Raw genomic sequence first — 27,361 nt, 5'->3', positions numbered from 1 at the left:
ATCCGGATGCCAGGCGGGACAGGATTGGCCGGCAACCGCTGTCACGATGTCGTCTGGAGTCGTCAGGAGCCCCTCGTTCAGCCAACCCAACCCAGAGATGCAAGGCAGGGCAGGAGATACGCAGTCATCCGGATGGTTGCCACCACGGCCATCACGCCAGGCGGCGGCGGGAGAACAAGATCGGCCGTGGCGAGACGAGGCAGCGGAAAGATCCTCGCAGGCCGTAGAACAGAGAAAGAGGAACCGCCAGCGTGACCGAGACCAGACCCCGACGAAACGTACTCGAGGAAGCCATCCGAGGCAGAGGAGGAGTGAGCTGCAGGCAGAGGATTTGGCCAGTGTCTTGCTTTACCTCGAAGGGGAATTCGTCGCGAAGGAAAGGCTGTCTAAGGAGCAAACCTGGTGCACACCAATACCGCATGAGAGGAAGGTATCGACGGTGCGAAAGTTTTATCGGGCGTTCCACGATGTGAGCACCTTGCCGATAATGACCTGCAGGCTGTGTTACCGCAAGCGTACAAGGAAGGAGTTGAGGAGATTCCGTGGGATCAGTGGCTATCAAGTCCCGTTCCTCGGGGTGAGCGCTCACCATTTGCGTGCCGAAGCTGCTTTCCGGGGTGAGCCCGTCTCGGTTTGTGTGGAGTGTGCCCGATGCTTGGGGCGCGGGAGCCTGTCGTCGGCGGTCCACCTTCACAGTCGCCTCGGATGCGAGCACATGTTCCCCGACGAGCTGAAGGGGCTGACGCCGGTCGAAGAGAAGCTCATCTCGTTGAACTCGTGTTACGGCTTTGTGACGAGGTATAACATTCCGGGCGGGCAGACGCAGGCAGTGAGGTATCCGAGACATGTCAAGGGCCACATCACGGTGTTTCCAAACAACGTGCAGGAGCTGGCGAGAAGGTGCTGCACCCGCTCTGGCAAACAATGGACGAGATCCACGTCTCGTGGCAGGGCGCGGAGAAGCCAGCACCGTGCGACTTATCGGGTCTCTTGTCGGTGAGGCGTCAAGTCGTCGAGAGAGCGCTTATCTGGTTGAAGAAGAATAACCCCCATTACGCCGATATTGAGATTGATAGGGCGGAAATGGATAGCTGGGGAACACCATCACACGGTGTGCCGCGGGTGGTCTACGACCGCATGGAGCGGAACGAGCCGTCTGCGTGGGAGAAGACGCGAACGGCGCAGGTCGTGCCGCCCGCAGAGCGGGCCATGGACGACGATAGTCCGGCGGAGATCGAAGGAGTCCTCGCCCAGCTCCTCCAAGGACAAGACGTATTGGACAGGGGAGTCGAGAATCCGAGGAGTGGAGCGGACGGGACTGACGATGCTGAGCCCGATGACAGAGCCAAAACGATCAACGAGATCACCTCTTCCGGCATGTTTGCATTGGACGGACCGCCGGAAGTGTCGGACGCAGAGAAGCTCCGCTTTGCGTGCAATGCCGTGGGTGGCGATGGGGCCGAGAACGACCGCAAGGGGCCGAGGGCATGGATAAGGTCGGCGGAGGCGGGTCAAGAAGGCACGGATGTCCGCGAGCCATACATCCACGTTTGTCGCGGAGACGAATTCGCCGACTCGCTCGACGCCTCGTTCTTCGCCAAGACCTTTCCCACCCTACTGCCGTTCGGATTTGGAGGACCACGGCTCGCGGAGGAAGTCATCTTAGGACCCGAGGGCCGGTCAATTGGCGGTACGGCTGCTGGAGAAGAGACGGCGGCGCGAGATCTTCTGTCGTCTCGGAACATAAGCCTTCGGACCTGGGCCGGCATTGTGCTGCGGCGCCATGGTGGCCGATTCGCGACGCATACCATCTTCTCGTTTCTCGTTTTCAATATGGATGTGCGGTCGAAGAATCGTCGGGTCAGCATGCTCAGCGCGACGCGGAAGAACTTCGCCGAGGTGGAGCGCATCGTACGGTCGCTGACAGCGGATAGGTTAGCGGCCGCCAGGGCGGAGCTGGAGACGTCGGGCAAGACTACCGACGATGGCGTCAAGGAGCTTCTAAGATGCCTTTCGCTGTACGGCTATCGGCAGCCCATGTCGAGGGAGCTCCGTCTGAGCATGCGGCGCAAGATCCAGTCACTCATCTTATGTCGTGGCGTGCCTGCAATCTGGTTCACGCTCAACCCGAACGACATCACGAACCCGGTGAAGCTGAGACTGGCGGCATACCGCACACGTGATCCCGCAGCGGCCGAGGCATTCCTGCAAGGCCTCGACAAGGCGTTCAAACGTGCGCGGCTGGCCATCTCGGACCCGTTAAGCTCGGCCGAATTCTTCCACCGAGAAATGACGTTGTTCTTCGAACATTACGTGAGAGTGGGCGAGGAGTCGGTGTTCGGGCGCATCAGCCACTATTACGGTGCCGTCGAGACCAACGAGCGTGGAGCGCTCCATGTTCACGGACTGCTCTGGCTGCAGGGCAACGTGCATCTAAGCTCGATGCTTGCCGATATCGACGGCGAGGATCAAGCGGCATACCGAGAACGCATCGTCAGATACGTCGACAGTGTCTTTTCCGAGGTATGAGCGGGGCCGGCGTGTTGACCTGCGTCCTCCGTCTGTCAAAGCCGAAAGCTGACGAACAAGACAGGATCTGGACCAGGAAGGCTTCTGCGCAATGCAGGCCGAGCGATCGGTGACGTCAGATATATCGCAATTTCTGGGCGACGAACGGCAATTTTCAGCCTCGTTCGACGAGGAAGCGAACTTCTGTGCCGGCGCGACGCAGATCCATACCCACAGCCCGACCTGCGTCAAGTACTCGCTGGGCAAAGGGGGGCGCAAGGGCGATTTATGTCGTTTCAAGGCGCCGTGGGGACTGGTCGACGAGACGGCCTTCACGGGAGACGGCGTGCTGCGGATTCGGAGGTCGCACAGCATGGTGAATCGGTGGAACAAGGCCATTGCCGTGGGCTTCGCCACAACCATGACATATCTTTCATCGTCACACAGCGTAAGACGATGGCCCTCATCTTTACGTCACAAACTATGCGACCAAGGTGGAGGACCCTGTATGGAAGCGCGTCGCCGCCGCCGCGGATCTCTTGCCTCCCAGGGCAGGTGACGGAATGGCCGACGGCGCGGAGGTTCGTGGAGACAGTGGTGCCGGTGACGATGGCAGGCAGAATAAGACACGGCAGTTCCTGATGAAGGTGGCGAATCGCGTGTTTACGGAGAGGCCGTTATCGCAGGTCGAGGTCGTCGCGGACCTCCTGGGATGCGCGACTGAACTGACGAATGGCAGTGCTTGGGCGTTCCTGAACGTATCGTTGCTCTACTGGCAAGTCTTCCGACAATGGCCGCACCTTCGACGAGAAAGCGGCGCAGCCGTTGCAGATGGCTCTGTGGACGAGTCAATACTCGTCGAAGAAGCAGGCCAGAGGATTTGCCGTGTCGAGGCATACCGTCATCGGGGAGACGTCCTTCGAGGGCTGTGTCTCTACGACTACGTTTCGCTGGTCAGGCTGAAGCGCAACGAAAGGGACGAGGGCCCGCCGGCTGGGAGGTCCCGTTCGAGAGCGGCTGGGCTCCGGGAGGCCGTTGGGCGCAGGTGCTCAGGCGACCGGGCAAGCAGGCCACGGTCTGCCTCGACGGGTATTTGAGCAAGGATTTCGACGAAGACGACGAAGGGTCGTGCTACCGAAGGTGCGTTTGTCGTCGACGGGCCGGAGGCGCCGGGTCGAGAAGGCTAATTTCCATGGCGAAGAGCGGCTGTGCAGCATCTTGCGCTGTTCGTGCCGTGGGAGTCTTTCTTAGACGAAGAAAGGGGCGACATCAACTGCATATGGGGGCGGCAACGAGCAGCCCTGGCCCCGAGGATATCATGTTTCGTCGATAACGTGCAGTTGCTGCGACGGTCGGCCGAAGATGCAAAGCGGGACGCACGGCAGTGGGCGGCCTCGTCCGGTGACGGCGACCCCACGGCAGTACGTCCGGACGAGGACGGCACCGGGGAGGTGGGTGTCGAGCCCGGATCGGGATACCAGGCCGACAGTGCGGGAAGCACGAATCGCCTAATCGACGTTGTCAGAAGCTCGATCGGGCCGAACCAAATCACGGCCGGCTCGCCGGAGCTCACGGCGATGATGCAGGAGCTCAGCCGATTTCAGCAATCGGCGCTGTCCTCTTCTTCCGAGGTCCAGGCCACAATACTACCCGAACGGGGCCCAAGACGAATCAACATCCCGGGCGGGCATTCTCCGGAGCCACCATACCGCCGCAAAGTGAGGTTAGGGCCATAAAGTCGCAGCAAATCCGCGCATCCAGGGAGAGGAGAAGATGATACGGGGCATACAAAGCCTGTCCACGGCACCGGTGACTGGTCGCCGCGCGGCGGTGCGGGGCGTGCTCACGGGTTTCGGGGATGACGACGTCCAGATGACGGCAGCGGAGCTCGAGGAAGGAGTAGCGGGGCCAGCGCGGGAATGGAGATCCGGTTCGGTGCCTCAACCTCCTTCCTCGAGGCGGGCAAGGCCCTGGCAGCGCGGCTCACGCTAAACAAGAAGCAGGCGATCGCCTTCCTAATTATATGCCGCCAGCTTGACCTGATACGGCGCGGGGAGAAAAGCAACGTACGCCAGCTGTGCCAGTTCGTCGGTGGAGAGGGCGGAACGGGCAAGTCACGAGTCATCGAGGCGCTCGTCGAGCTCTTCGCGTCCAAGGATCAATCGAATCGTCTGATGATAACGGCGACGTCGGGGACGGCAGCAGCGCGGATCAACGGCATTACGATCCACTCCGCCTGCGGGTTCTCGAAAGATCTCGCGGCAGCCGCAAACGCGGCCAAGGATCTCGACGGGGTGCGACTGCCGAAACAGGCGGAGCGGTTCGTCGACGGGCAATCCCGGATGGACTGGCAGGAGAAGGACGTGCTCGTCATCGACGAGGTGAGCATGCTCGGGGCGCGGACGCTACACGCGGTGAACGAGCAGCTCTGCCGGCTGCGCGGGTCGCACCAGGATTTTGGAGGTATTCCGATCGTCCTCTTCTGCGGAGACTTCCACCAATTCCGCCCCGTCCAAGAACGCTCGATCCTCCTCCCCAGCACCGCCGTCTCGTGGGACGTAGACAGCTCCTTCAAGGCCGAGACACGGCACCAGCACGACAAGGCGCACGCGTTGTGGAAGAGATTCACGACCACGGTCATGCTGGACGAGCAGGTGCGCGCCGCGGGAGATCCGGAATTGCAGAGGCTGCTAAGGCGGATTCGACTGGGCGTGCAGGACCGCTCGGATCTGGACCTCCTCAACTCAAGATGCTACCGGGAAGGCAGGCGGATCCCGTGGGAGACGTGCATCACCGTGGTGACGCCGCTGAACAGGAACCGGTGGAACCTCAACATGGAGGCCAGCTTGGCGTTCCGGGCCCAGCAGCGGTCAGTGATGCGCATCTTCATCTCGGATCATACGTGGAAGGAGGCCCTGCCGACGGAGGAAGAGGCCATCATGATGCTGAACCAGGGCGACGACAGCGCGATCCCGGTGCCGGCCGTCTTCATGTTCGTGCCGGGGATGCCGGTCGTCGTGAACCATAACACCCATCAGGGGCTAAAGCTGGTGAACGGCGCCGGCTACACGGCGCTGGAGGTCGTCCTCGACAAGTCGTACCGGGGCATCGTATCACGGCAGACACGACGGTCCATTTCGGGCCGCCGGCGGGATAATGCTGGAGTCGGAGACGACGAACGACGTTCACTTCGTCGGGATGCCGCCAGGCACGGTCCTGTTGACGCCCATGACGGTCAAAATACAGTGCCAGCGAAAGAGGCCGTGGCAGCAGAACGACGTCAGCCGAAAGGGCCTGCCCTGTACGGCAGCCTTCGCGTGCACAGACTATAAAGTGCAGGGCAGGACGCTCGAGCGTGTAGCTCTGGAGCTGCGGGGAACGCGGACGTCAAACATCGACGGACGCGCCGTGTCCTCGCAGTGCGACCCGTACAGCCTGTACGTGCAGCTGTCTCGCTGCCCGACGCTGGACGGCATTATGCTGGTCTCGAAATTGCGGGAGAGGGACCTGGTGGGCAACAAGGTGCCAGACGAGATGACAGACGCAGAAGCGAGGCTGGGCCAGCTGAGCGACAAGACTGTCCGCGAGGCCTCGGGATGGCTAGACGTTGATTCCCTGGACTCTAAAGGCACGGGCCTGGACGTGTAGCTATCGCGATGCCGGGCGCAGGGCGCTGGACGGCACCATGCTCGTGTCAGGGGTGCGGGAGAGGGTTTGGTCGGAAAAGGCCAAAAACCGGTTTCACGAGGAGCTGAGTCCTAGTCGCGAGGTTAGGTCGCTGGCAGGACCGGAGAGGGCGAACTGCGCCGGAAGGCGAAACAAAAGGGCTAGGACGAAAGGGTAAGTAATCATTAAGCGACCAAAGGGAAGCCGGGATTAAAAGCTCTCAATCAGCAGCCAAGATGGGTTCTCCAATCAGAAGCCAAGGGTTTCGAGGGTAAAGTAGGTTTGGGGGTTTTTGGGGTTTTTTTCGCGTCCAGAAGAGCCTTTTCGTTCCTCAAGGCATAAAATCAGCCAATCAGAGGCGGAGGATGTGGGGGTGAAGCAGTCTGGGGCCTTTTTTCCCCGCGCGCTAATGAAGTCCTTTCGTTCCTCAAGGCAAATCAGCCAATCAGAGGCGGAGGATGTGGGGGTGAAGCAGTCTGGGGCCTTTTTTCCCCGCGCGCTAATGAAGTCCTTTCGTTCCTCAAGGCAAAGAGCCTTGAGGAACGAAAGACTACAGGGAAGACGCGAGGAAAGATTTGAGGAGAGACTTAAGGATGTAGCAAACGAAACTGGGGAAGGATTGAGGATTGAGGATGGAGTAAGAACAGGGAGGACCTGAGGACGGAGTAAAGACAAGGATAGAGACAAGGTAGAGTTAAGGAGTAGGATAAAGTATAAGATTTAGCGACGCAGCGGAAGACCATGGCTCTCGTCTATTACGTGACGAATTACGCGACCAAGGTAGAGGACCCGACGTGGAAGCGCGTCGCTGCGGCCGCGGAATTGCTGCCCGTCGTCGCGGCAGGTGGCCAGCCGGGTGCCGGGGAGGATGCCGGAACTGGCGTCGTCGGCGGCGACGGCGACGACGGAACCAAGAATAATAAGACGCGGCAGTTTCTGATGAGGGTGGCGAACAGGGTATTCACGGAGCGGGCTCTGTCGCAGGTCGAGGTCGTCGCCCATCTCCTGGGATACCCAAGCGAGTTCACGAGCAGCAGCGCCTGGGCGTACCTGAACGTGTCGGCGCTCTACTGGCACGTCTCGGGGCGCTGGCGACACCTTCGGCAGGAGAGCGGCACCGCGGTCGCAGACGTGTCCGTGAACGAGTCGGTCGCCGTGGAGGAAGCAGGCGAGAGGATCGGCTTCGCCGAGGCGTACCGTCATCGCGGACACGTCCTACGAGGCTTGTGCCTATATGACTATGTTTCGCTCGTCAGGCTCCAACGCGTCGGCGAGGACGGGTGCTCCGGTGCCTGGGGAGAGGTGCCTTTCGAGAGCGGCTGGGTGGCCGGCAAAGACTGGGTGCAGGTATTGAGGCGGCCAGGAAAGCACGCCGTCGTCTGCCTTGACGGCCACCTTAGCAAGGATTTCGAGCAGGACGACGAGGAATCGTGCCACCGCAGGTAAGTAAGTGCGGTGAATGGCCGGCTGAAAAGCGGTCGCAACGCGCGGTGACTCACCCTACCGTTACAGAGCAGCCGTGCAGCATCTTGCCTTATTCGCGCCGTGGGAGGCCTTTCTTAGCGAAGAGCGAGGCGACATCAACGACATATGGAGGCGGGAACGAGAGCTGCTTCCGCCGAGAACCTCGTGCCTCGTCGACAACGTTCAACTACTCCGGCGGTCCGCCGAGGACGCAAAGCGAGACGCCAAGCAATGGGCAGCCTCGCCTGGCGAGGGGGAGGACGAAGGGGTTGGGGAGGGGCCGGGCGAGGCGGACGGCGAGGCGGGATCCGCGTACCAGTCCGACAACGTCGGAAACGCGACGCGACTGATCGATGTCGTCCGAAGCGCGGCCGGCGCGAACCAGATCACGGCGGGGTCGCGCGAGCTTTCGGGGATGATGCAGCAGCTCTGCCGCTTCCAGCAATCAGCGCTAGCCTCGTCGGCCGAGCTCCGGGCCACCGTCGTGACCGAACGGGGTGGGAGGCACATCAGCATGCCCGAGCAGGTGTTCTCCGGGGCCGCAGTGCCGCCGCAGGATCAGGTCAAGGCCATCAAGTCGCAGCAGACATGCGCCTCCAGGGAGAGGGTGAAGATGATCCAGGGCATGCAAAGCATGGCCCCGGCCCACGGTACCGAGCGCGGCGCAGCGGCGCGGGGCGTGCTGAACGGTTTCGGGGAGGAAGACGTGCAGATGACGCGAGGGGAAGCCGAGGAGAGGGCAGGCAACGCGGAGGCCGGCATGGAAGTCCGCCTCGGCCCGTCGACCTCCTTCCTCGAGGCCGGGAAAGACTTGACAACGCGGCTGACGCTGAACAGGAAACAGGCCATCGCCTTCTCCATAATATGCCGCCACCTGGACTCGATGCGGCAAGGAGACGGAGGCGACGTCGGCCAGCTCTGTCAGTTCGTCGGCGGCGAGGGCGGCACCGGCAAGTCGCGCGTCATCGAAGCACTCGTAGGCCTCTTCGCCGTGAAGGACCTCTCGCATCGCCTGCTGATCACGGCGACGTCGGGGACCGCCGCCGCGCGGGTCAACAGCATCACCATCCACTCTGCCTGCGGCTTCAGCAAGGACCAGGGGCCCGGCGCGAACACGGCGAAGGACGTCGACGGGGTGCGGTTGCCGAATCAGGCGGAGCGGTTCGTCAACGGCCAGTCCCGGATGGACTGGCAGGACAAGGACGTGCTCGTTATCGACGAGGTGAGCATGCTCGGCGCGCGGACGCTTCACGCCGTCAACGAGCGGCTCTGCCAGCTGCGAGGATCGCAACGGGACTTCGGCGGGATCCCCATCGTCCTCTTCTGCGGAGACTTCCACCAGTTCCGCCCGGTCCAGGAGCGGTCGATCCTGCTGCCGAGCGCGGCCGTCTCGTGGGGCGAGGACAACTCGTTCAGGGCCGAGCAGCGGCACCAGCACGACAAGGCGCACGGGCTGTGGAAGAGGTTCACGACGGTCGTCATGCTGGACGAGCAGATGCGCGCCGCCGGCGACCTGGAGCTGCAGAGGTTACTGCGGCGGATCCGGCAGGGCGTGCAGGACCGCTCGGACCTGGAACTCCTCAACTCGCGGTGCCCCCGGGAAGGCAGGCGGATCCCGTGGGAAACGGGCATCACCGTGGTGACGCCGCTCAATAGGAACCAGTGGAACCTCAACATGGAGGCGAGCCTGACGTTCCAGACCCAGCGGCGGTCGACGCTGCGCATCTTCCTCTCCGAGCACAAGTGGAAGGACGGCCTGCCGACCGAGGAAGAGGCCATCATGATGCTGAACCAGGGCGACGACAGCGCGATCCCGGTGCCGGCCGTCTTCATGTTCGTGCCGGGGATGCCGGTCGTCGTGAACCGCAACACCCACCAGGGCCTGAAGCTGGTGAACGGCGCCAGCTACACGGCGGCGGAGGTCATCGTCGACAAGGCGCACCCGGGCATCGCATCTCGGCCGGCATGGCGATCCACTTCGGGCCGCCGGCGGCAATCATACTGGGGTCGGAGACGACCAAGGACTTCCACTTCGTCGGAATGCCGCCCGGCACGATCCTGCTGACGCCCATGAGCGTCAGGATCCAGCGTCAGCGGAAGCGACCGTGGCAGCAGAACGACGTCAGCCGCAGGGCCTGCCGTGCGCCGCCGCCTTCGCGTGCACGGACTACAAGGTGCAGGGGGGAACGCTGGAGCGCGTGGCGCTCGAGTTGCGGGGCACGAGGACGACCAACGTCGGCGGACGCGCCGTCCCGTCGCAGTGCGACCCGTACAGCCTGTACGTGCAGCTATCGCGGTGCCCGACGCTGGACGGCATCATGCTCGTGTCGAAGGTGCGGGAGAGGGACCTGGTGGGAAACCGGGTCCCCGGGGAGATGACCGCAGCACAGGCGAGGCTGGAGGGGCTAAGCGACAGGACCGTCCGGGAGGCGCTGCGCTGGCTCGGCGACGAGGTCGAGGCCGCGGAGGAAGGGGGGAAGCCTTCCGCAGACACAAGATTTTGAGGTCGTCAAGGTCGGGGGCGGGAACGGTCGAACGAGGAGGGCGAGGGAGGCCAAAAGACGGAAGAGGCAAATTGTCGACTAATGGGGCAGGACGCGCCAAGGTGGACCAACCAGAAGCCGGGATACGGGGGGGAGGGGAAAGCCGGCCAATCAGAGGCGGGGATTCCGGGGGGCCAAAAAGGTCGGGAGGCGGCGCGGGGCATAAGTCCTTTCGTTCCTCAAGGCATAAACGCCCTTCGGGCTGAATTAGCAACACTGTTCACAGAGCTGCAAGATTTGCCCATCCCCACCCTCAGAATCCTGATCAGCCCTCGCTTGGGACGCTGCCATTGCGGCAGCGAGCCCTTTGGTTTGACCCCCGAGAACGACTTGAGGCGGTGGGCAATCGTACCAGACCAATTCTGCTAATTGGGCATTCACAAATTCGAAGGCCTCGGCTGATTCAGAGGTTATAAACGCGAAAGCCAGAGGAAATGTCTTGCTTGTGTTTGTGATTCCCACTATGACGGATAAAGGCAAGTGGAGGCAATTGGTGTTGAACGTCGCATCGGTTTGCATGAGGTGTCACGACCCTGCGCGCCAGCGTAGAGACACCAGCGCAGAACCTCACCAGTGTCACGTGCCCAAGCAGCATCGCGTGCCCACGTGCGACCTCATGCTTACCTGAGCGCTGCTGAGGTAACCTCGTGCAGATGCACATAAGGGCCAGCTCGGTCGTGTAGTCTAGTCTTTCTTTCTTGCTCCTTAGCTTTGAGTCTTCGTTCATAGTGCCAATACATCTTTATAGCCGTCAAGGCTCGTATGTGCCTGGCCGTAACATGAGGAATCCGCTGACGAATCTTCTACCCAGGCGGATCTGCTCGGAAGAACAGAAGAACAGGTGCTCGAGTACCCTCGCTGTTCGTCGTCCTTGGTCGTCGAGAAGGTATTTGAAGAAGCAACGAACACGGAAGTCTTCGAACTCCAAACAAGTAAGCAAGAGGTCAAGCGCTTCTTGACTGCTGCGTCTTCCTTCAGACCGACTCAGGTTGTAGAACTCCTTTGCGGAAAGACAATTGCCTAAGCCGTGTTGGTCGAGAATCCGGGTTGATTCAGTCGCTGACAGGCCGGCAGTCCGATGCACGAGGGCCAGATCGACTGCTGCAGCGCGATCTGGGATACGGGATCTATGACAGGCGTAATGGAAGGGATTTTGAAGTGGCGGATGCGTATGGTACGCGAAGGTGAAACCGGCCACCCAACCTTTTCGCTCCTCCACCCCTCCATGGCCGCTCCGGATAGTTCTGTAGGAGACATAAAGACTGTAGGGACACTCCTTGGCCTTGATGTATGCGAGCTTCTTCTTTCGGTCCCCTCCCTCTGTGACGGTGTTCGACAGCTTTCGCGTGTTTCGCGTGCCTCTACCGTGATGGAGGCAGTTCACTCGGAGACGGTCGCGTACCTTGCTGGCAGTGACGAGAGCAAAGCCCTGGGTGAAGGCATAGTCTTGGAACCAGCGAAGGGCTTCTTCGGGGCTGTTCACTTCGTCACCGGTAATAGGGGCGCGTCGATGCTCTTGTGGCAGGGCTTCTACAGCTTTGTCGAAGGCGGAGCGGACGTCGTCAGGGAGGCTGTCGCGGTACTGGATCTCCATCGGGTTTGCTTTCGTGTCGGACGTGATGCTGGATCTCCATTGAGCTTGATCAATTGAAGGACGCGATTCTTATTGCGACGCGCACCTGGCAAGGGGCGATTGACGGTTATCCTATTTGGGCTGTAGCCAAGGCGCGATGGCTTTTAATCCATGCTTAGCGCGATAATCCCTGCAATCTGTCTGTCCGAACCTATCTGTCCGGAGCCATCCCGGCTGGGTAGGGTACAAGATGAGGGTGCTCGCCGGAGACCCGTTCGCGCGTTCCTTACTTCTACTCCCCTATCTAACAATTCTTGGACTCTGTGGCCGCTCGGATTCTCAGGTCCCTTCCCCCATCAGCGGGTTCCGGGCACGGCGGCAAAGCCGTAATAGTAGTCAGTCTTCGGTCAGAGCCGGGTGACTGAGAGAGCCCACGCAGTCAGCTGGACCGTAGGCCCCGGTAGTGCGTGCAGGCGGTTCACGGCTGATTGTGATTGGGAGCCGACAAGAGTAAAAACTTTCACTACTGCCGTGTTCTCTTTTCCTGCTCTCCGTCCGCTCGTGGTCATATCGTTGTCGCGTCGCTGGCAGACCAGCTTCCGTAAATGCAATAGAGTGTCGGGTACTTCGTATGACAAGGTTCGACTCTCCTGTTTGGTGACTGGACCGGAGTTAACTCCGAACAATCTGATTGGGTATGCAACAGCCTAGAATCCCAGCCGTTGTTAGGCACTGCCCCGGATTGGTCCCAACGCTCTCTTCCACGGCCCCTTAATCGTCCTGTGCGCGATTATTATCCTCCCCGTATCTAGACCTAAACAGGCACAACCCGCACGCGTAGACGCAAGGTACATCGTACACCAGCGAATTACCTATAAACCATAAAGTACAACCGTCGCTATAGAAAAGATTCCCCTGTAAACACCACCCACAACACTACCCACAACACTACCCACAACGCTGCGAGATTATCCGAATAAACCGCTCCTCAACGTCGACGGAGCCGGAGGGTCCTCCCAGTCGCCTCGGCACATAACATGGTGCAAGGAATGCGGAATGATGAAGGAGCCATCCTTGCAGAAAAGTATAACCCACTCAGCCGAAAACTGGTGAACCCCATCCTGCGCATGAAACCTCTATTTTTACTACCGGAAGTCTAACCCTCAATATTATTATGTAAAATAGGAACTCAACAAGTTGGCGTCGATGCGTTTTTTGACAAAGTTCTATCCGTACTGCTAGTGGTATTGGGTTCTAGTGGCTCGAACAGGACTCGAGAGTTGCCAGCAACTTCTCTGGCAAACCAGTGCCCTCACCCGCATCATGCCGACCCAGTCTCACGTCGACGCTTCTGCAAAGCCATATTTGGCGCCCGTCAAGAAAAGAATTGGCCGGGCGTGTGATCGATGTAACCAACTGCGGATGAAATGCGACGGGGTCCACCCCTGTTCTCGCTGTGTCGGTAGGTCATTCTTGCAAGATCCCCAAGCCTCTCCTCGCGTGTAACTGGCGTCGCCGTTGACCATGAGACCCTCCACAGAGCAGAAGCTCAGCTGCGAGTACAAGCGCGAAAAGAAGACGCGCGGCAAGGCGCCCCGAAAAATGCTCGCCGAAAGCGCCGCTGGTCACAGCAACCAGGCCACGCGTCACAACCTCAGCGACATGCCGGAATCATCTTCCCATGTCGCCAACGACGCTCGGGCTGGCCCCCTGGACATCGAACTCAGTGGCTACGGAGCTGAGCACGAAGTGCAGAGCATTGTCAGCGTCATAGTGAAGGGTAGTCTTGCGGATCAGGGCCACAGCGAGCACTACCGATACCAGATGTCGGGCTACCAGGGGCTCGCGTTCGGGCTGTCGGCGGCCCCGTGTCCCGCTCGCTTCGACAACAACTTTGCATTTCCAATGGGATACAGGCCCCTCAACGGATATCCCATGGCCATTCCGTCTCTTTCTCCTGTCTTGGGCAGCATGGCCATGTCCCCAATGCCCCCCAAGTGCCGCTATCCTGTTCTCGAACCCCTGATCCCTCACCTGGGGAGTGCAATCTCCGTCTCCCTGGCCTGCAACCTGCTCGACATCTACTTCTCCTCGTCATCGGCCCAGATGCATCCCACGTCGCCGTACGTGCTGGGCTTACTTTTCCGCAGGAGTGCAATTTTGCATCCGACCTGCCCGAGGAGATGCAAGCCAGCACTCCTCGCCAGCATGCTATGGGTGACTGCTCAGGCGAGCGACGCTCCCTTACGGACGAGCTCGTCGTCTACCCGGAGAAATATTCGCCAGACTCTGCTGGGCCTCGCCGTGCGGCTCCTCAAGCCACTGATTGATAACGCCGCGGCGGGGAAGGCGCCCCTGGGAGCAGCAGCAACGGCGGAATCAGCGGCAACAGCGGCAACTGTGGCAGATGCGGGAATCGGGGTTGTCCATGTGGATGTCGCCGCCCTGATGAGAGATGCCGATCTTGACGCTGCTGGGGCCGCCGGGCAGCTCGACGACGTCGCGACGTACATACACCTGGCCACGGTCTTTTCTGTGAGCGAGCACAGCGATGTGGGTCTTCAGTGGTGGATCGCTGCCTGGTCCCTGGCCCGAGAGCTCAAGCTTGGCCAAGAGCTGCCTCTTGGTGAGCCACGCCCTAGATCCAGCAAGAAAAGAGAGGCAGCCGAGCACGAGGGCTTCGACGAGTGCGATATAAGCCGAGGCATTCCCGGATTTATCACTGAGGAAGGGAGGGAAGAACGGAGAAGGGTTTGGTGGATGGTCTACATGGTCGACCGGCACCTGGCGCTCTCCCACAACAGACGTCTGATCCTCCTCGATGTCGAGTGCGAGAACCTCCTCCAGCCCATGAGCGACATAGCCTGGCAGAAAGGTGACTTTGAGGGCTTCACCAAGCCCAACCCTGGCTCAGGTGCGCCGAGTACCGTTTCACATGGCGCGAGCTTGTCTCGATTTGAGTGCAGCGACCATGGCATCTTTGGATACTTCTTGCCGGCCATGACGATACTAGGCTATATTGTCGACTTGCACCATGCAAAGAGCCCTCCCGGGTTTGTCGTCGGCTTCCGGGATGGCCACGAGCTTGACAGCAAGACGCGAGAGATTGATCGACACCTCGACGTCTACGGGCGGAGCCTGAAAGTGTTCGAGGAGCGCTACGTGCGCAGGGCTGCGGAATGCGTTGACGAGGGAGAACAAAGTCGCAAGTTGAGGGGGCTCTCGAGCACGATGACCGAGGGCGAGATCAAGGCTCGCATCGTCCTCGCCTACGCCACTCACATCATGCACGTGCTACATATCCTGACTTTTGACAAATGGGATCCCGTAAGCCTCCTCGACGATAAGGACTTTTGGATCTCGTCGCAAAGCTTCATCACAGCCACGACCCACGCCGTTTCGGCGGCCAACGCCGTAAGCCAGATGCTCGAATACGACCCGGGCCTCGAGTTTATGCCCTTTTTCTTTGGAATCTACCTCCTGCAGGGATCTCTGTTGTTCCCCTTGGTTGCAGACAAGCTTCAGCGCGAGACCTCACACAGTGTTGTCGGGGCTTGCGAAGTAATCGTGCGAGCCCATGAGATATGCGTCTTGACACTCAGCACAGAGTACCAGGTACGTATCGTCTCGCACATGTTTATGGTGACCCCAAGGCTGAATAATCTGACCAGCGCAACTTTGGCAAGGTCATGCGCGGCGCCTTGGCCGTTTTGCGAGGTCACGTCCCTCAGCAGTTTTTAGAGCAGTGGCAGCAGCGTTGGGGAGAGCTTCTAGGGCTGTACCGATGGACGGGCGACGGTACCGGTCTCGCTTAGCCTTGCTGTCGGATCTGACCACGAGGCACGCACGAGGGACAAGTCGGATGTGAAAGCTGATGCCGCAGAAAAGGGGTAAAAGAAGTCTCTCCTCCGAAAGAGAGTAAAGATCGTTGGGTGTCCGCTGACCCAGCTTAAATAGGTGTCAGGAGGGACCCCGATATCTGCATACACGGGAACCAAGTATCCTCACAAGCAGTCGTTTCGCATGGAAGCTTATGCCGAGGACGCCAAGATGTACGACGGCGTCAAGTATGAGCGGAAGTCGACCGGGCCGTTTACGGGAAAGTTCGTGTCGCAGGGCAGCATCGTTCATATTGACAGCGAGGACTATGTCGAGCATCGTGTTCTAACCAAGCCATTCTTTTTATAATACCGAGCGCGTACGTCAATGCACTCGCGGGCTTTCACGTCTTATGGTCTGCCAGTGGTTCGCCTCGACGACTGACAATGAGTGCCACCAAGAAGTTTCGACAAGCGCAGACCTTGCAGCTTGCCTGAATTGTCTGGGCACATTCCCGAGGACTGCGTGACTACTGGGACAAACTCCATACCCCCTCATGACATAGCCGTGGATCAAAATCTTAGGAAATTGGTTGGCTAGCTGGGGCTCCCAATTGAAGGATAAGTGCGAACTATAAGAAGCCGGGTGTTGTCCGACCATAAAGCTACTATGGATTGGCCTAGACCTCGGCAGGGACTTCCTCCTCTCCATGATCCTCCTCACCGTAGACGTCGTCATCGATGCCCGCGTCCTGATACTGCTGGTACTCTGCCACCAGGTCATTCATGTTAGACTCGGCTTCGGTAAACTCCATCTCGTCCATGCCTTCTCCAGTATACCAGTGCAAGAAGGCCTTGCGACGGAACATGGCCGTGAACTGCTCGCCGACGCGCTTGAAAATCTCTTGGACGGCGGTCGAGTTACCGACAAAGGTGGACGACATCTTCAGCCCCTGCGGCGGGACAGAGCACAGCGCCGTCTGCACGTTGTTGGGAATCCACTCGACAAAGTAAGCCGAGTTCTTCTGCTGAAGCTTGCGCATCTGGTCCTCCACCTCCTTCATAGAAACCTTTCCGCGAAAGATGGCCGAGCACGTCAGGAAGCGACCGTTTCGGAAATCGGAGCCGGCCATCATATTCTTGGGGTCAAACAACTGCTGGGTGAGCTCGGGGACAGAGACGGCGCGAAACGAGTGCGAGCCACGGCTAGTGAGGGGCGCAAAGCCGACCATGAAGAAGTGCAGGCGGGGGAAGGGCACCTGGATGAAGAGACGGGAAACGCTTAGCGATAACATTCTTCAACGACGGTCATATGGGTCTGGATGAAGGAGTCAGCCTTACCATGTTGACGGCCATCTTGCGAAGGTCGGAGTTCAGTTGTCCGGGGAAGCGCAGCGAAGTTGACACGCCGGACATGACGGTTGACACGAGGTGGTTAAGGTCGCCATACGTAGGAATCGATAGCTTCAAGGTACGCTTGGAAATATCGTACAGAGCCTCGTTGTCGATACAGAAAGTCGCATCGGAGTTCTCAACCAGCTGGTGGACCGAGAGCGTAGCATTATACGGCTCCACGACGGTATCGGACACCTTGGGAGACGGCACTACACTGAAGGTAGCCATCATACGATCCGGGAACTCTAAAGATATGGTCAATCACGTGAGTAACAGTGCATCGACATGTCTATCACAACATTGATGTCAATCCTACCCTCACGAATCTTGGAAATCAGCAGCGTGCCCATGCCGGAGCCCGTACCGCCACCGAGCGAGTGCGTGATCTGGAAGCCTTGGAGGGAGTCGCAGCCTTCGGCCTCGCGGCGGACAACGTCCAGCACTTGGTCAACCAACTCGGCGCCCTCGGTGTAGTGGCCTTTGGCCCAGTTATTGCCGGCGCTCGAGTGTCCGAAGACAAAGTTGTCGGGACGGAAAAGCCGACCAAACGGACCGGAGCGCACCGCGTCCATCGTGCCGGGTTCCAGGTCAACAAGCACGGCGCGCGGCACATACTTGTTGCTGGACGTCTATGCAAGCCCGATCAGAGACCGAGTGTAACTTGGGATGGTTCACGGAAGCAAAATCGCGCACTTCGTTAAAGTAGACGTTCATACGCGCGAGCTGGAGGTCAGAGGTTCCGCTGTACCTAGATCGATGCGTGAGAAGGAGGGATATTCGGCGGCGGTTCGAATGGCTTGCCTACATGCCACTGCTATCCAGGCCATGTTCGCCCGAGATGGTCTGCCAGAAAGCAGAGCCGACTTGGTTGCCCTATTACGTTCAATGGGACGATAATAAACTTGTGACAAGGGCGGGATACTCACACATTGGCCCACTTGGAGATGCACCTACAAGAGAAATGGGAGCTCAAAGTCAGCAAGCATGCAGAGCTTGGTCACCAATGCGGCATTGGAGGCGGACTCACAATCTCACGCATGGTGAGATGGATCCGGCAAGTCGTGGGTATTAGGCACCGATGGATAAATGTCAGAACCGAAGGTTCTAGGTGATCCTGAATAGGAAATGCACAGTTGTGATGCAGTGGAACAATCGTATGTGGGAGTGCAGGCCGATTAGGCTTGCAGAGATGTGTGTATTGTGTGTGTGTGTTGTTCTCCGGAGCGCGCCCGGGGTCCCTTTTTGGGGTCTCTCGGGCTCTATTCCAATGAGTCATCTGCTTATCTCCCTATCGCACATGACCCCTGCTCCCGTTGATTCTGACAATAAGTCTGGTCAAATTTTGCAAAGATGGGGGAGAATGCCGCGACGACGGGTACGTACCCGTGCCACGCCCACTTTATTTGTAACTCGCGGACTCGCACCACCTGCCGTGGGCATTCTTACTTTCTTGGCACCATCTGTTAAGGACTTCGCTGTACACAACACACATCCGCTAACAAGGGCGTTTAACACCACGCTCAGCGCAAGCTGAGGGCGGCGATGGCACCCAACCCCGCGGACCAGGCGCGACTGCCGCCCCAGGAACAAGAGCCGATGACTCCCACGAACGCCCCAGGAGCTAGAAGCGCTCCTCCGGCAGGCCCCACGCGCGGGTCTTGCCGAATTACTGTTGCCACGACGCGCACAGCAACCCGACGACTCTCCATTCGGCTCCACGAACAGCGACAATGCCCACACCGACACCGACCAGCCAGATGCTGTAATGGGAGACGCAGCAGACGAAACCGAGACCGACGAGCCGGACGACCTGCCCGAGACTCAAGGCCCAGCAGTAACGGTTGCCCACGCGGCAGAGACTTATCGCCAACCAGATGGAAGCACAACAGGCAAAGCTGGCCGTCTTCCGCGCATTCTGCACCGCCTTCGACAAGACGGCTGCCCAGTTCAACTCGGGCCACGAGCTCAGCTTCGCGAAGGAATTCTCGCGCGGCTTCATTAGCTACTGGGACGACGCGCTCAACGGCGCGCCCACACGCGCCGGTCAGAATGTCAACAACCGCCACGGCAGAGACGGGACCGCACCGACCTACGCCGCTATGGCCCAGAAGGGGATGGCACAGACAAGGGCTCCCCTGCCGGCACGCCTCGGCCCGAAGCCCCGGAAGGCGCCTCCGGTCCAGCCGCCTAAAGATGACCTGCGTGTCTTCGTGCGGCTCGACGACAAGTCCCCAGCATGGGGCTATCAGGGGCATGCCATCAGAGCTCACGTAGCTAAGACTCTCAACCTAGGGACAGAACGCATGCCACAGATCGCCCGGGTTAAGACTGGATGGGCTATACGGGCCTCAGACCGGGAGGCGAGGACCTGCTTGTGGAACGGCAGGACGACTGGGCGGCCCGCCTCGGGGCCGTGGCGGTTGAAGGCTTCAGAAGTGGCACACGTACGCTGTGGCCGACTGCCCCAGGCAGCTCACGGATATCTGGGGGCCGCCGTGGACTATGACCAAGCTATCAAAGAAGAGATCAAGCTCCAGACAGGTGCCGAACCAATTGATGTGCACATTGCTAAGAGATACTCGAAAGCTCCGACCAGCCCACTGTGACAATGATTGTGTCCTTTCAGGCGGCGATACAGAGGAGATGGCGGCTCTTCGGCACCAGCCGACTAGCCCGACTGATCGCCAAGACCGCCCGGCCCGCGCAGTGCGACACCTGTTGGGATTATCACTCCCGCTACGCCTGCGACCGAAAACAAGCCTGCCGACGATGCGGCGGGAAAGACCATCGCGATAACGACTGCAAGCAGCCGGAGAGGTGCGCGAACTGTTCCGGGCCCTTCCCGGCAGACCATAAGGAGTGCCCTGCCAGACCTAGGCGCTCTCACGGCCAACTCGTGCGGCTCTCAAGATCGAGAAGTACGCCGTAAGGAAGATCGGCTCTCAGCTATACCGGCAAGCCAATATGGAGCTCGAACGGGCCACGGCGACCGCCTCCCCAACCCTCCCAAGGACCGACCCCATCGCCCTGCATGAGAGCTGCCGAGGCCCGCCTAGGCAAGCAACAGGACCAGCAGCAGCAACAGCAGCAGCAACAGCAGCAGCAATGTCGACCCCAGCGGCTGTCCCCCACCAGCGCGCAGGCGCCAGACTCCACAACGCTCCTCCACCACAGGAAGACAGATCCGAGTCTCCTATGAAGAGGCGCCGACGAAACGTATCCCTGGACCCCTATGAACAATAGGCCCCAACACTAACAACTCGCGACAGGAGGACGATCCGAGTTCTCCAGGCCAACGTGGCCAAAATAGGGGCCTATCATAGCATAGCCCTACGACTAGCGGAAGCGAAAACTACGACGTCGTGCTCATCCAGGAACCGAACGTTTGGATAGAAAAAGAAGGCGGAGCCTGCAGGACCCAGACGCACCGCTCCTTCCACGCATTCGCCCCAGAACGCGCCTGGGAACCGGATCAGGCCCCGAGAGTGATCTCGTATGTCCGGAACCACCCAGATATACGGGCAGAGCAACTCTGCCCGCCCCTACGCGTGATATCCTGTGGCTCCGGGTAAACAGCACCCTTATTATCAACTTCTATCGACACGCGAAGACACCCGAGCCACTCGACTACCTCCTCCACCAGCAGGACGTCCCCGAGAGATGCCTCATCGCGGGCGACTTCAACGCCTGTCATTTCTCCTGGCAGCCTGGAGCCCGGAGTGCGAGGAACGGAAGGACATCGCCCAGTGGGCGGCCGACAAGGGGCTCGGACTGCTCACCACGCCAGGCGAGGCCACACACGCCCGCGGAAATACCATTGATCTAGCCTTTGCCAATATCCCCTCTGCGGACGCGCTTATCGAAGAGCACCTTCATACCGGCTCGGACCATTACACGATCAGCATTACGCTCCCCGGCGGGATTCCCCCCCCAAGGACGATAGCTAGACCAAGGGTAAGCTCCGAGGAAGAAATGAAGCGATTCGAGGAACTTGTGCGGGCTGGGGCCACAGCACTACCCCGGCTGGCCGTTGAGCCCAGAGGCCTGGAGGCTGGCCGAGGCGCTGTCTCGCCTACTCAAGAGGCGGCCGACGCAGCGGGCCGACGGCCCAGGAAGAACGCGAGAGGCACCCCATGGTGGAACGATCAGTGCGCCGGTGCAGCGGCCGAACTAAGAGCTATGCGGCGGATCTACCCCACAGGGCACGGCAGAGGTCCAGACTGCCCGGCGGGAGCTGCGCCGGGCGGTACGGCGGGCTAAGAGACATTTCTGGCAGACTGTTCTAGAAGGCGCAGAGAGCAACAAGGATTTTTAGAAGCTCATGGGGGGGTCGAGAAACCCGACCCCGTCCCGGCCCCCGCCTATACAGGTAGGCGACCAGGTCTTCGAGACCCAGACGGAAAAGGCAAACGCGCTCCGAGTCGAGATCCTAGAAAGGCGCGGGGCCGCGGACGACATCCCGGACCCCTGGGCCCCAGAGGTGCTGGCCCCAGGAGGACTCTCGACTGCAGCGTCACGCTCGCGGATGCGGCATGCGCCTGCACCTCTACGGGCAACACCTCCCGGGGATCGACGGCATCACGGTCCGAATGCTGCGTCGCGTCTGGAACCACATCGGCGAGGCGGTGAGGGAACTATATGAAGGCTGCCTACACGTGGGCTACCACCCCGCCTGTTTCCGCGCAGCAGAGGTCGTAATGATCCCTAAGCCTGGCAAGAGGGACCTGTCTATTCCGAGAGGCTGGAGGCCGATTTCTCTCCTAGCTTGCCTCGGCAAGGGACTCGAACGCCTAATAGCCCGGCGCCTAGCCTGGGCTGCGATCACACAACGAGTCATCCACAGCCAGCATGCGGGTGCCCTGCCCAAACGTTCAGCGCTCGACCTAGCGCTAGCATTGCTCCACGACGCGGAGACGGCCCTCACCGAGGGAAAGTCGCCACGCTAATCACGATGGATATACAGGGCGCCTTTGACACGGTTCTGCGGAACCGGCTCCTCCTACGCCTACGGAACAGGGCTGGCCAACAAACCTGGTCCGGTGGGCAGGCTGCTATGGAGCAGAGATCGGCCAGAATACGGCTCGAGGATATAACGACGCCGACAACCCCCCTGACGTGCGGGCTGCCACAGGGCTCCCCGGCCTCCCCGATTCTCTTCCTCCTCTATACAGTGCCCATCTACTCGACAGGGGAACCGAACTCGCGCTTCGGCTACGCAGATGACGTGGCCACCCTGATCCGGGGCCGGTCCCTACAGGAGACGGCCGCCCGGGCCACGCGCGCCGCGGGTGAGCTCATCCAGTGGGGAGCCGATAATGGCGTAGTGTTCGACCCGGGCAAGACAGAAGTCATCCACTTCACGAGACCGAGATACAAAGGGGACCTGCCGTCGGTCTGGCACGGGTCCGTAGAAAGGAGCCACAGCAGGACCTGCGCTGGCTCGGCGTCTGGTACGACAGAAAGCTCTCATTCCGCACGCATGTGGAGAAGTGGGCCGCGAAGGCGATGACGGCCGCAGGGTTCCTCCAGAACCTCTCAAACACCCGGCGCGGAATCCCTCCCCGGTCGACACGGCATGCGGTCACGGCCTGCGTCCTCCCGATCCTTTATACGGCGCCCATGTATGGTACCCGGGGCGCTTCGGCCTGTGTGGGGGACTGCCCGCTTAGTTCCGTCGCGGATCACCTACCTGAAGAATAGGATCCAGCTGACCTTAAACGTCGCAATGCGCGCTATCGCGCCCGTCTGGTGTACCATGCCGATTGTGGCCCTCCACCGAGAGACCGGCATCCCCCCTGCCACGCTGCTCCTCGCAGACGCCCAGAGACGCGCCGCGGTCCGTCTACGCTCCAGGCGGCTCGAGACTTCCACTCGTGGCTCCGGGTATGCCCTGAAGATACCCTCATCGTCTACACTGACGGCTCGCAGAGCGAAGACGGCGCCTGCGGGTATGGGTACTCAGTGTGGCTAGGCCCCAGCGAAGTGACCTACGGCAGCGGTCGGGTCCTACTCGCTGAGGTCTACGACGCAGAGGTGGAAGGCGCCCTCGAGGGGCTTCGAGCGGCACTCACGTGGTCCCCCAGAACCCCGGACCAGCAGTGGCCGATAGTCGTCTGCCTTGATAACACTGCGGCTATAAGAGCCATACGAGGCAGCCCATCGATCTCGTCGCAAGCGGCTGCGGAGAAGTTCGCTGAGGCCGCGGCTCGACACGGAGATGTCAGCACGCGTTGGTGCCCCGGCCATACGGGGATCGCCGGCAACGAGCGGGCCGACCAGCTAGCAAAGGAGGGCTGCCGGGCCGAGGGTCCGGACAGATCGCCGACCTACGCGAACATCAAGAGACAGGCCAAGGCTGCGGCCAGGCGCGACTTCCAGGACTGGTGGGCCGCGGGGCCCCGAGCAGCTACAAGAGCCTAGAGCTCAAGGCCTCGCTCGGGTGCCTCCCCGGAGCTGCACACCAAACGACAGCACCTCCATCACCTGCTCGCTGCGAGGAGCGGGCACGGGGACTTCGCCGACTACCACGAGGTTTAACCACGAAGAGGCCCGGATCGAATGCTCTTGCGGGAGGAGAAAATCACCGACACACCCCTTCTACTGCCGGAAGGTAGGTACTCGACACCGCCTAAGGCTAGCCCCCACGGCGGGCAAGGCTATCAACCAGGCACTAGGAAGGGGATTTGACCGGTTCCTCGGGCTAGTAACGGAGGCAGAATTCTTTGATCGGATCTGCCACCGCCACTAGCTCGAGGCAACCTCCAACCTAATATGTACAACTCTCTCTTTCTATGTTTTCTGCCCGTAGGCTCCTGTGGCCTACGGCCCAGCTGACTGCGTGGGCTTTCTCAGTCACCCGGCTCTGACCGAAGACTGACTAATATTACGGCTTCGCCGCCGTGCCCGGAACCCGCTGACGGGGGAAGGGACCTGAGAATCCGAGCGGCCACAGAGTCCAAGAATTGCTAGATAGGGGAGTAGAAGTAAGGAACGCGCGACGGGTCTCCGACGAGCATCCCCATCTTGTACTATACCTAGCCTAGCACGTCTTTTGCCCTTATAGGGATGTCCCAGACGGTAATCAATACTACTACTACTACTACTACTACAATTGCCATTTGGATAGCCCCACTTTTCTCCCAAGACGATAAACATTGAGCTGCTCCTATGATATCGGCGCGGAGTCGGCCTCTCTGAGATGTAACCATCTGTCCTGCAAGGCTGAATATTCTCTCCGGTTCGGAAGACATCGCTGGAATTGAGAAGAGATCAATGGCCATCCGCGACAGACGCGGAAACTGGCGTCTTCGGAGAAGCCAATACTGGATCGGATTTTCCACCAAACAATCGCCCGGATCGGTAGTAGCCACCCACTCTGCGTACTCATCGCGCACAGCTGATAGTAAAGGTGCAGACTGAGTGCCAAGTTTTCTGACCGAAGCCATAAAGTCATCTAAGTCGGTTGTTTTGGTTGCAATAGTGGGTTGCTCGGGTATCGTATCCTGCTCCACAGGGAGGTTTCGATACTCCTCCCATAGCCCTTGTACAGCTGCCTTTCCTCTCACCAACCATTCAGGATGGTCTGCCCATTGTGACTCGACAGTTGACCAGCGAAAGGCAGGATGGAGGACAAGGGCGGCGAGATATGCGGGGCTATCTTCGGTTAGGCTGTAGTATTGGTCAAGCTTCATCCAGCCCAGATTGCAACCAATGCGTAGGTACGGTTCTTCATCTCGTTCATGTTTCAACTTTGACTCTTCCAAAATCTTCAGAAGCCACTCCATCGTTAGTAAAACCTCCCAAATCGCACCGAATTTACCTAAAACATGTAAGCATAACCCTTGCCACGAGAAGCTACGTCCAGCTCACCTTCCTTAGGTCGGCCTTCTAGACGTTTGGTAGCTATCTTCAACGGCTTCAATATGGTCAGATACTCCGCAATCACTGACCAGTCCTCAACAGACATCTTATCGTCAACAATGGCCGGCTTCTTCCTACTCTTCTTTGGCATCGGCTTTGTCCCGTTCTGAGTCCTCCTGGCGACGTATTGGTTCCATTCCGTAACTTCTGCCTGAACCATGGAATCAAGCGTGTTCCGGAGACGGTAGCCTCTCTGCATCATCGCCTCCGATGAGTTCCAGCGTGTGGCATTATCCGAGATGACATCGTATGTTGTCTTGTCTTCAAGGTTCAAGGCGGTGTTCTCAATAAGCTGGAGCTTGTGGAGCTTCTCAATGCGCTGGCCAGATCTTTGCACCCAGTGAACAATATTGTGCAACTTTCCAATTGGGCCCTCCGATCTCCAGAGCTTCATCTCATCTCGAATCTCTTTATGGGCTTGGCAGTCCTCCTCAAAGGCGTCGGGGTCGGCGCCGAAAAGAATAGATCGGGCGACGAGATTAATAATATGCCCACAGCAACGGAGCCGTCGGTGCTGCTTATTGAAGCCAAACTCAACGCCTAGGTCTTCCAGACATGTGTCGTTACTCTCTGCATTGTCTGTCACAAAGTACCCGATGCAATCCTCTAACCCATATTCGTGAATAATTTCGCTGACGCGGTCTGCAAGGTTCTCCCCGGTATGACGGCCTTCGATTTGCGGCAAGCCCAAAAGGAATGTTCGGAAGTTCCCTTCGTCATCAAGAAAGTGTACTGTGAGGCCGAGGAGGGAGGTAAACTTGCGAGAGGACCACCCATCAAAGGAGATGTTGATGCGGCTAAGCGAACGACCAAGGAGCTCAGTCACGACGCCTTTGTGACGGTCAAAGGACCGTATAATCCATTCGCGAATAGTGCTATGGGTAGGGAGGCTTCCCGACTCAATAATAGCACTATTTACGTACTCCATAAGCTCGCGGAAGTACGGACTCTCAAGCTTATGAAAGGGGACGTTGTCGCAGGCCACCCAGCGTATAAGCAAATTCTGAAAGTGGAGAGGATCGAACGACGCAATGAAGGCGTTCATCAAGGCTTGATCCTTCGGTCGATGCGAGTCTAGACTGGCCATGTCGAAGAGAGTGCGTTGTTTCTTCCTCTGTGGTGACATAGGCCCGTCTCGATTGATGCGGTGGACATCTTCCATATGACTGTTTGCTTGGCTCGTGGATGCAGCGTCGTACATATGAGTGGTTGTGGCTTTCTTTGCGTGACACTCTTTGCAGAGCCAGAATCTGCGGCCGGAACCATCTTTCTCGATGTCGAATCCATACTCCCATACCCATCCCGTCCGCTGCCTTCGTCTGTGTTTCCGGATACAATACCCTGAAAGGCGGTTCCAATCGATGCCTTCATAACCAGTGTAGTCAACCGAGGATGAAGTATCTACTGTCGCCTCTCTGTTGGTGGCAGATGCATCGAAACCAGGGGAATCTTCAAGGTCACTGGGAGTGGTCGAAGGAGCAGTCAAAAGCATTGTTACTGCAATGTCAGGAGTCGTAGACGGAGCCATCTGAATGGTTCCCTGCAGGGAGTAGTCGAACGGTGAAAGTTGAAACTGCGATGTTCAGCCGGTTAGACTGTACCCTCAAGCGAATTTTGCTCTCTGTGGACGAAGCTGCTTGAAGATTTTCGTGACTTGAACATGACGCTGGTACGGGAATCAAGCCCTTACAATAATCTGGGCAGGTAAATTGCGAGATGCGAACCGATTGCCAAATTGGGCAGGAGAACTGGGGCTGACCCAAAGCGCTGATTGGACAGTAGTAGCTTATCCAAATGAATTCAAATATCCAAATAAATCAAGGCCTTATGATTTGATTTGATTTGAATAAAATTTTCTTTGATTTGATTTGATTTGATTTGGATAGATTTGGATAGATTTGATTACGATTTATTTGTTTGCAAGCCTGAATTCCCACCGTTCATCATTGTTTCGGGCAAGTGCCACCTCTCGACCTGGTACGAGGACAGCGATATACCGCGAGACTGGGTGATCTCCACGTCTGATAACGGTTGGACCACAAATGAGAGAGGCCTGGAATGGATTCGACATTTTGACAGGCACACCAAACCGCGCTCTTCGGGCAACTATCGCCTCCTCATCCTTGACGGCCATGAAAGTCACCACTCGACGGACTTCGAGCTCTACTGCAAGGGGAACAACATCGTCACGCTCTGTATGCCTCCTCATTCTTCTCATATACTCCAGCCTCTGGACGTTGGATGTTTTGGCCCGCTCAAGCAAGCGTATGGCCGGCAAATCGAGAAGAAGATGAGGGCCGGTACAAGCCACATCACCAAAGAGGACTTCTTTCCCGCGTTTTTCGCGGCATTCCAGGAGGCAATGACAGAAAAGAACATCCAGTCAGGTTTTCGAGGGGCAGGAATTGCTCCGCTTGACCCTGACGCTGTGATTTCCCGCCTGGACGTGAAGCCACGGACGCCGACACCCTCGG

General features: G+C 59.0%; 6 protein-coding genes across 6 annotated transcripts; 4 read left to right on the top strand and 2 right to left on the bottom strand.

Annotated features, from left to right (window-relative positions):
- Positions 1-924: 924 nt before the first annotated feature.
- Positions 925-6,156, top strand: HRG_00789 (PIF1-like helicase domain-containing protein; the record flags this gene model as incomplete). The annotated part of the gene is made up of 9 exons (XM_044859260.1): positions 925-2,523; positions 2,594-2,956; positions 3,003-3,190; positions 3,248-3,461; positions 3,554-3,648; positions 3,710-4,226; positions 4,302-4,338; positions 4,381-5,649; positions 5,717-6,156. The coding sequence occupies 9 exons, from the start codon at positions 925-927 to the stop codon at positions 6,154-6,156; spliced, it is 4,722 nt and encodes a 1,573-aa protein (XP_044725660.1).
- A 759-nt stretch (positions 6,157-6,915) lies between these two features.
- HRG_00788 (PIF1-like helicase domain-containing protein) lies at positions 6,916-10,142 on the top strand (the record flags this gene model as incomplete). Its single annotated transcript, XM_044859259.1, has 4 exons — positions 6,916-7,616; positions 7,687-8,773; positions 8,816-9,644; positions 9,754-10,142. 4 exons carry the CDS (start codon positions 6,916-6,918, stop codon positions 10,140-10,142), a joined length of 3,006 nt encoding a protein of 1,001 aa, XP_044725659.1.
- A 2,935-nt stretch (positions 10,143-13,077) lies between these two features.
- On the top strand, positions 13,078-15,942 carry HRG_00787 (fungal specific transcription factor domain-containing protein; the record flags this gene model as incomplete). Its single annotated transcript, XM_044859258.1, has 4 exons — positions 13,078-13,216; positions 13,295-15,369; positions 15,426-15,552; positions 15,719-15,942. 4 exons carry the CDS (start codon positions 13,078-13,080, stop codon positions 15,940-15,942), a joined length of 2,565 nt encoding a protein of 854 aa, XP_044725658.1.
- A 310-nt stretch (positions 15,943-16,252) lies between these two features.
- On the bottom strand, positions 16,253-18,006 carry HRG_00786 (tubulin/FtsZ family, GTPase domain-containing protein; the record flags this gene model as incomplete). Its single annotated transcript, XM_044859257.1, has 7 exons — positions 16,253-16,831; positions 16,914-17,212; positions 17,284-17,596; positions 17,661-17,715; positions 17,773-17,840; positions 17,894-17,917; positions 17,995-18,006. The coding sequence occupies 7 exons, from the start codon at positions 18,004-18,006 to the stop codon at positions 16,253-16,255; spliced, it is 1,350 nt and encodes a 449-aa protein (XP_044725657.1).
- Positions 18,007-20,627: 2,621 nt separating this feature from the next.
- HRG_00785 (RNase H domain-containing protein) lies at positions 20,628-23,387 on the top strand (the record flags this gene model as incomplete). The annotated part of the gene is made up of 6 exons (XM_044859256.1): positions 20,628-21,119; positions 21,169-21,213; positions 21,446-21,592; positions 21,931-22,292; positions 22,379-22,593; positions 22,792-23,387. 6 exons carry the CDS (start codon positions 20,628-20,630, stop codon positions 23,385-23,387), a joined length of 1,857 nt encoding a protein of 618 aa, XP_044725656.1.
- Positions 23,388-24,753: 1,366 nt separating this feature from the next.
- HRG_00784 (transposase-like protein) lies at positions 24,754-25,974 on the bottom strand (the record flags this gene model as incomplete). The annotated part of the gene is made up of 5 exons (XM_044859255.1): positions 24,754-24,786; positions 24,837-24,854; positions 24,913-25,598; positions 25,650-25,684; positions 25,811-25,974. The coding sequence occupies 5 exons, from the start codon at positions 25,972-25,974 to the stop codon at positions 24,754-24,756; spliced, it is 936 nt and encodes a 311-aa protein (XP_044725655.1).
- Positions 25,975-27,361: the final 1,387 nt, after the last annotated feature.

This window comes from Hirsutella rhossiliensis (assembly GCF_020360975.1).
Source record: "Hirsutella rhossiliensis strain HR02 chromosome Unknown scaffold00001, whole genome shotgun sequence".
NCBI lineage: Eukaryota > Fungi > Ascomycota > Sordariomycetes > Hypocreales > Ophiocordycipitaceae > Hirsutella > Hirsutella rhossiliensis.
This window is presented reverse-complemented; position numbering and strand designations above follow the sequence as displayed.